This window comes from Octopus bimaculoides, chromosome 1 (genome assembly GCF_001194135.2).
Source record: "Octopus bimaculoides isolate UCB-OBI-ISO-001 chromosome 1, ASM119413v2, whole genome shotgun sequence".
Taxonomy (NCBI): Eukaryota; Metazoa; Mollusca; class Cephalopoda; order Octopoda; family Octopodidae; genus Octopus; species Octopus bimaculoides.
Window position 1 is genome coordinate 107,325,776 of NC_068981.1, and position 9,080 is coordinate 107,334,855.

Genomic DNA, 9,080 nt, shown 5'->3' on the forward strand with positions numbered 1-9,080 from the left:
GGGTGCCTCATGAATTGTCCGAAAGCAACCGCAAATCCCGAGTTGACATCTACTCTTCTCTCCATTATCACAAACTCATTTCACCCTTTTTGGATAGACTTGTGATTGGTGACGAAAAATGGATCTTCTATCGAAATGTTAAACATCATAAACAGTGGCTTGGCAAAAGGGAAAAAGCTCAACCACAACTGAGAAGGGAACTTCATGGGAAAAAGGTTCTTCTCTCTATCTGGTGGGATTGCAAAGGAGTAATTCACTTTGAATTGTTACCCCCTAATGCAATGATCAATGCTCAAGTCTACTGTCAGCAATTAGAGCATTTGAACCAAGCTTTGAAGAAAAAAAGACCTGCTTTAGTGAATCGAAAAGGAGTGATGTTTCATCAGGACAATGCATGACCTCACACTGCAAAGATCACATCACAGAAGATCGAAGAGCTTGGTTGGGAAAACATCCCTCATTCGTAGATTACAGAATCATTTGGGGGACATAACTTTCACAAGCCATGTTCTAAATATAACACATGATGATTGTTAGCACAAGTGCAGAGGGCTTTATGACCTCCATGTCAGACATGCATTCATAACTCTACCAGGTACAAGTGACTTTAAAGAGGATATCCTTATCCTCAGTACACTGATCCTCCCACTTGCCATTCACTCCACCCTCAGTTCTAGGTGTAACTAGCTTGAAACATTGACAGACTGAATGTGATCCAGCATTCTTCCTGTCAAGGAACTGCTTACCATACCAAAGCTATTGTAAGCACTCCACACTACCCCTTGCTACAGCCACAGATCTCTCTTCACAGATCTCAACACCTGTATACAATGGACTGCTAAAGAGATATGTAACATTCAATTTGACAACATTGGCTAGCAACAGGCCACAATACCCATAAAATATGGCAGCCTCAGCCTCTGGTCTCACTGGCCCTACTTGTTTTTCTCTCATCAGTGACTTTTTGCCATGCCCTCATCAACAAGATTCTTCATGGCACAACTAAACCTATTGTGATCAGGGAGAACAAGATGGCCTATGTGACATGGAGCCAGCTCAGCTTCCACCCTGTGGACGTCTATCCCCGTCTCCCCCCTATGGACATTTGATCCCCACAAAACAAGTGGGATGCCATCCAGTGTAACAAGATCTCAGATGAATTAGTGCTTAACCAGCACTGTCTGGCATGTTTCTGCTCAGCCTCCGTGCCCAACAGTTGTGCCTAGCTCATCTGGGATGTCACATACTGTGACATCTTGTCCAGTGGAAACTTGGTGTGTTCAGCTGCCAGCTCAGGCTTTGCTGCTCATCAGGCTGAGATGGTCAAACTGTCAAAACATCAGCCATTTTCTGATAGGTTTTTGAGCCCTGCTCCCTGCTATTGGGGGAAGAGATGGCTATCAACAAGTGTGAGCCCTGTGAGTCAAAGTTGCTGTTTAAAAGCATTTCTCTTGCCGTCCCCCAAGGCAATCCCTTTTCTATTTTGTTTACTGAGACCATGAATCAATCTGACAAGCCTTTTAAGATATTTCTCTGCTGTGAGGAAGAGGAAAGATATGATGATTTAGGCAGGGCCTCTCACAGGATTTCATTAAGCATTATAGTTTAAATTACTATTTTACGTAGTGGTTTATTAAAATGTAACAGTCCACAAAGACAGTCTGTAGAGAAGCCTGAAGAGAAGGAAATGAATGTCAATCAGCATTTTCTTTTAAAGTGTTATGTTTAACTTACACATCTTGTATACAAAGCACAATATAAAACTGTTTCATCAAGCAGCAAGTTACTAGGTGTGCTATAGTTAAACAGTGAAAACATTTTTGGTACAGATGTGTACACTGGTATGACAATCTGTTCAAAATTGTTCTCCAGGACACAGTTGCAGGAGAGTAAAGAACAGGCAAATAAAATCCTGGTCTGACAACATCAAAAATTGGACAGATCTCAACATTGTGGCCCTTCTGCATGCAATAGGGCAATGGCACCAGAGATGATTGATGACTACTTAAGCATCCAGAGTGGTACCTTAATGACTGGCTGTGCCATTTTTAATAAGATAACTGTTAGCTTGTGTACATAGTTGACAGCAAAGTCAGTTAATCTGTGGTTAAGTTGTGCATCCCAACATAGTAGAAACAGAGAAAATTATTTTAATCTGAAACATGATATAAGCAGAAAACAATTTTGAAATGTACACTATCAAGTTTATTGTTGCTAGAACTGTAGAAAACTATTTAAAATATAAGGTTCTTTTGAAATATTTACCTTCATGAACTGTAATTCCCATAGGCTGCATATATTTCTTTTGGTGGGAAGGTACAGAAATGCAGAGACTGTAATAAAATAATAATTTATATATGTAAATCAAAAATTTTGCAACATTTAATATTTTAATACTACAACATATAAACAAAATAATTGTTGATTATATCAAAAGTAATTCTAATTGATAATTTCTGTAAGCTTTATATAAATAAGAAATAGCTTAAGAAAACACAAAGTAACAATAAAGTTTACATATATATATGTACCTGATTAGATATGGTTCCTAGCCAAAAAAGGAGCATGCAAATATATAAAATATAGGGCATATAATTCTATAATGATTACATGAAAAAACCAGGTTACATAAAGTTCCGCATGAGTCTGACAGAATAATGGCTGTCAGATGTGTCTGTTGGGAACTAAATCAGTAACTACACAAACAGCTGTGGAAGAAATAGACACTGCATGCAAAATATTTTGAAGAAAGTGAATATAATTTCTTTTTTCATAATTGTGTGTGTATATATATATATATATATATATATATATATATATATGTGCATATATGTGAGTTTAGAGGTAATTTATCCAGGCAGATACTGTGGTAGCTCTCAGTTATGTTCCAGGTTATGGCTTACTGTATTGATTAGTATTTAATGTCTATGACTATGACTACTAGCAGTTGTCACTCATGCTGTAAATTCCTCCAATGGGTAATTCCATGTTCACTTCAATGGATGGTAATATTATCTGGAGTCTATATTTGCAATAATTATAATGATAGAGAATATGGAGACTGATATATCCTTGAAATTTATTTCCTTTTATTTTACAGTGTGTCATATAGTTTATCTTTATGGTTACAATGACCTACATATTTCCACTACACAGAGTATGAGCAGTTTCAGATTCAAAATAACCTCCCATCACTTCCTCCTGAACCCTAACCAATAAACATCTAACTGAATTCAGTTCACTTCAAGCCAAGCTGGCTCAAAGACCCTGAACAAAGCTGCACAGAAAATTATGCCCAGTTGCATATGCAATTGCTCATACTCTGTGTAGTGGAAATGTGTAGGTCATCATAACCATAACAGTATGCTGTATCATCATCATCATCGTTTAACGTCCATTTTCCATGCTGGCAGGGGTTGGATGGTTTGACTGGGGTCTGTCCAACATATCTCTCAGGGCGCTTACACACTATCGTGTGTGCACACTGACATTACACATCCAGCGGATCATACTAGCTTCATTTCTTTCAAGCCTACGCATATCTCCAGCAGTCATGGCCCATGTTTCACTGCCGTGAAGCATGGCAGTTCACACACATACATCATACAATCTACGTTTCACTCTGAGTAAGAGGCCCTTTGTCATCAGTAGTGCTGGAAGCTTTCTGAACTTTGCCCAGGCTATTCTTATTCTTGTGGTAACACTCTCTGAGCATCCACCCCACCACTACAGACTTGGTCACCTTGGTAGCAGGACTTTGTAAAATAAAGGGAAATAAATCTGGAGGATGTACCAGTCTCTATATTCTCTATCGTTATAATTATTGCATACACACACACATGCAGTGTAATAAGAAATTAAATAAATTCAAGGGAACAAGAAATTAAGCAATGGACTTTATAATTTCTTGTTCCCTTATCATTTATTTAATTTCTTATTACACTCTGTACTCAAGTGATGCTTTTCTCTGAAGCATATTTATACTGAGTTCTAACACCAGGTTATTAGTATCACTATGTTTAAGTGAAATGCTAACATATATAATATAATATATAGTTCAAATTTACAGAAAACAAAAGACAAAAACAGGTGAAGGAACAACAAGTAGGTGTATTAGTTTGATGCTCGGGAAGAATGGAAAAGTCTTTGATGTTTCTACCCCACACTCTTCAACAGAAAGGGTTGAGAGAAAAAAAATGGAAAGAGAGAAAAATGTGTAGGGATTAATGGGTCAACATAATATGTATGTATGCATGCATGCATATATGTATGCATGCATATATGTATGTATATATGCATGCATATATGCATGCATGTAGGTAGGTAGGTGTGTTTGTGTGTGGATAGTAATCTCAGGTTTAGTGGGCTGAAAAGTTATGTCCCCTGGAAACAGCATTGCTAAATGTTAGATGGTAACAGTAGAGGAAAACAGAGAGAGAGAGAGAGAGAAGATCAGTAAAAGAGAAATAAAGATATCAGATAGATACTATTAGAGAACAGCAAACCATATTTCAACAGCAGTAAAAGATGCATACTGTGTTTAGTAAAGAAAAGACTGATACGAAAGAGCTTTTTTACTCTCATACTATACTCATGTCATATCTGAGACCTTTATATCTTTAAAAGAAAGTACATCAAAAGGTACCGGTATAAGCTACTATAAAAGAATTATCCCCACTGTTCATCCTTTCCTATTGATTCTTACATTGTGCCCTTCAACATCCCTTTATTTTTTGATGCCTAGATTTCTTTAAACCTTCATTTTCTTCTCTCTTTGTATTTTTTTTATTTATTTCTATCATTCATTCTCTTCTTTTTTTCTTCTTTTCTTTCTGTCTCCCTCTATTTTTTATAGTCAATTAAATGTTATCAATTCTTATACCATGAGATACAACTCTTTTGTCCTCAACTGGTGTAACTGTCCTTTATGTGCAAAGCACACTTCCTCCACAGCCATTTCTGAAGTAACGACTCCAGGTTCAAACTAGGACCACAGGTTCATAACACTTGCATGAAAATTAAAACTGAGTTATGTAACCTTGTTTGTTCATTTTAAAACATCGTTTTAAAACAACACACACACACGTTTTGAAGTAAAGAAAATCTAGAACTATAACATTTAATATGAATCGAACAAGTTTCTCTATTTTAGATGTTACACTTGCTTCATAAGTTATTTTATCTGAGTATGAGTATTGAAATCAAAGTAACTTCAGGGTATTTTAACCACTTAAGTAAACACAAAACCTTATTTTCACTATCCATTCATTTCTTAATACCATGTTCCATAATGAAGAGAGCTTTGCTCTCTTACTGCACCTTGTCACTGACAATTCCAGATTGCTGGGGAATTGTTTCAGTGACTAAATTGCAGAAGTACAATGAAACATTTTTGACATTTCCTGACAGACTGTACTATTAAGAAATAGATGAAAATGAACAAATGGTTTCTTGTGTTCTTAAATGGTTAAATGACTATTTCTAATGTAATTTTTGTTTTCCAGAACTGAAAACAAACACTTTCTTCAAAAACATTGCTAAGTGAAACAAATATCTATTTGCAGTGATGCCTTATACCCCAAAGAAATTTAGTATCCATATTTTAACCCTTTCACATTCAAATAAATATTAAACCAAGTCCTTATTTCATTTTGGCATTGATTTTATTTATCCCTACTAGTGAAACCACTAAGCTATATAACAAAGTGACAAAATGTAAACAACAGAAGGCTTTAAGCAGTGCAAATGTGAACAGACACTCACACATACAAATATGACAAATTTTTGCACAACTTCTGTCTATTATATATTCAACTCAGAAGGTTTTGGTCAAAACAAAGCAATAGAAGAGATTTCCCATGGTGCCATACAACGGGATCAAACCATATGTTTGTAAAGTAAACTTCTTAATCAGACAGCTGTGCATATGCCTACTCATATATTTCTCTTATTTAATTGTATACACAAAGTAAGATATGACAACATTACCTGAATGATGTTTCTTGAATAGGGACAAAGGAATATGTTCTGTTTTCTAACCAGGCATGATTCTAGATTAAAGAAAAACACAGATTTTTCAATATAATATTTATAAAAGTTATGGTAAAGTTATTTTGTCATTTCATGAATAATTTTACATCTAATTCATATTTTCAACAATTATACTTATCTTATTATGAAAGATCATGTTTAATACATAAAATATGATCTACTATCATATATAAAATAGCTAACTAAATATACATCTTAATACACAAAATAGCATCTATTTATTGCACATTCCTGCAAAAAAGAAACAAAGGTTAGGTTATAGAATGTTAAAAAAAGAATTGAACTTAAATAAAAAGTTCAGAATTCATGAGAAATAATGAATGTTTAAGAGATAAAAGTAGAAATATATTAATTCAGATTTCCAAGGGAATTATTTAACTGTAAATCCACTTATTTATTATTGTTGTTATTTAGGCCTGAGGAGAACTATAGTATAGTCTACCAAATAAATAAGCTTAACTCACAGATGAAGCATCTTTGCACAAAACAAGGGACCACACTGTACATTCTAACATGCAGTGATAAATCACTCTCCAGTTTATTCTATATATGTATAGATTCTGATCATCAACACAGCAGAGTCAGGCAAGGAGGAGCTAGTCAGAATATGGCAAATGTATTGTGAGTGGCTGTGTTTAAGTGTTTTGGAGGTAACTTTTGTTTTCATCTGGTGGCAAGGTTTATAAGTGTTGGAGTTTACAGTGGCAATAAATTGTTCCAATTCCATTGCATATCCACGTAATGTTTTCATTGTCCATATATTTGATTAGTTATGTTAGGTGGTGTTTTTGTGAAGCACAAAATGAAATTATTGTATTTGCTAATTACAGTGAAAACCTATTAAAAATATAAAATTCTAACAAAAGATAGATAGATTATAAACAACGAAAATTCAAATGGAGAAAAAATGGGCAAAAAGTAGTAAAAATCATCCACCCCAAGCAATAAGTAATCAAATTACAAAAAAAAAAAGTAGTTGTTTCTATAGATTTTGCATTAAAATGAAATCAATTTTTTTCTCAGTGGTTCAGTTTTTGTTCAAGAGTGAATATTTATTTTATAATTGGTTTTATTATATAAAGTCAGAAAGTAATACTTACACCATCTGGAGAGACAACAAAGGTCTGTATTTCCATTGTACCACTGTCTCCATCAATCATTCTACGGCGTAACTAGAAAACAAAAACACAGACAATCTTGTCAAACTTACCTAATAATGTGAGCATCAACAATTATAATATTAGTTGGAACCAATTAAATCATTATTGAATTAAACAAAAAATTTTGAATTTTTTCCTTATGGACCCCTTCAATTACTATTCTACTCTACTGAACCTCCATAACCATTCACTGTGTTTATATAAAAAAAAATTTACTGTATTTTTATAACTGAATAATATTAGGAACTGTATAAAAAAATTAAAATATTTTTAGTATTGTAGAAGAATAAACTATTGCAGATAAATTTTAACAATAAATTCTTATATGGACCCCTAAGGTTCATATTAATCCAAGTTGAGAACCACTGATATGCATAAAGCAAGGATGATGAAAGACCCTGTTTAAATTAGGTTGAATTGTTACTACACCTGCACACACACACACATACACACACACTACATATTCCTGACATGCCTCACCTTTGTTAAAACCCCAGGTATTCCCTACTTCGACAATATTGATTTTAATCATGAAAAACAAAATAAATAGAAAATAGAAAAATGAATGAACAAAATAGGCACACTAGTAATAGAAAATAAAACCAAGTTTGTTACTAATGAAATGTGATGGAAGGGAAGTTTGTGTAATATAGAAGGTTAATAAACAATTTCATATTTACTTCTTCTTTCTGCTCGTTTTCCACTTCAACTTCAAGAAAGTCAACATTTGGTGGATCTTTATTCCAATCTTTCTATTAAGAAATAAAAGGAAAAAATGAAAAATTTTATTTATCAATCAGTTCAATAAATTCACTAAAATTATGAAATAATTATAGTATCCATTTTGCTATATATTAGCTATACTTTATGAGAGTCACACTGCTAATAAACGTATGGTGGTTGTGATTCATTTCAGATTTAGTTGCAGTTCATTTCAGGTATAAGATGAAACAATATAACTAAAATTGAAATGTACCACACTCAATGCATATGTTTATTGATAGTATGACCCTCCAAATTATAACAATATTGGTTTCAGATAAAAACTCTTGCAGAAATTCAAAACCACACAAACACACACACGTGTGTGTGTGTGTGTCCCTGTAACTTAACAGTTTGGTAAAAAAAAGACTGGTAGAATATGTAGCAGGCTTAAAAAAAAATAAGAACTAGTGTTGAATCATTCAACTACAAATTACTCCAGGTAATGCCACAGCATGGCTTCAGTCTAATGACTGAAACAAGTAAAAGACAGACTGGTATTCCATTGGTTACAACAATGGGAGTTCTAGTTGACTCGATCAACATAACAGTCAGCTCATGAAATTAAAGTGTGGGTGGCTGAGCACCCCACAAACACAAGTACCTTTAACATAGTCCTTTATATTGCAGTGCTTGAAATTTTCTAGCATTAAACTGCATGTTGTTTATTTTGGCCCACTTGTATACTGAGATCAGGTCTCGCTGTAAGCTAGTAATATTCTCTTGGTTTTTGATTGCTTGTGATAATTTTGTATCATTGGCATAGCTAGTGACAGTGGCTGTCTGAGTGACTGTGAGCATGTCTAAGAGGGCTATTATGAACAGTAATGGCCCCAGAACAGTTCCTTAGGGGACACCACTTATGATTTCAGGTACCTCAGAAAGGGCGTCATTGGCTGCAACTACATGACTTCTGCTTTTAAGGAAGTCATGCACCCATTCTCCCAGTTTATCAGCGATGCCAAAACTCTCATAGCTTATGATTTATCATGCCTTGAGCTACCTTATCAAATGCCTTTGCAAAGTCATATATCACACTGACACCTGAATGATCAAGCAGCTGTTTCAAAACACAGTCATATAATGTATATATATATATATATATAT

At 34.2% G+C, this 9,080-nt stretch overlaps 1 protein-coding gene across 6 annotated transcripts in view; it reads right to left on the reverse strand.

The window, feature by feature from the left end:
• LOC106868291 (voltage-dependent calcium channel subunit alpha-2/delta-2) overlaps positions 1-9,080 on the reverse strand; it is a 207,694-nt gene that overhangs the window by 36,424 nt on the left and 162,190 nt on the right. For all 6 annotated transcript variants that reach the window (XM_052969102.1, XM_052969096.1, XM_052969095.1 and 3 more), the window contains 4 exons: positions 7,892-7,963; positions 7,152-7,223; positions 5,989-6,050; positions 2,266-2,333 (listed from right to left, as the gene is read on the reverse strand). In XM_052969102.1, the coding sequence (XP_052825062.1) occupies positions 2,266-2,333; positions 5,989-6,050; positions 7,152-7,223; positions 7,892-7,963 (274 nt within the window). The remainder of the gene's footprint in view (positions 1-2,265; positions 2,334-5,988; positions 6,051-7,151; positions 7,224-7,891; positions 7,964-9,080) is intronic.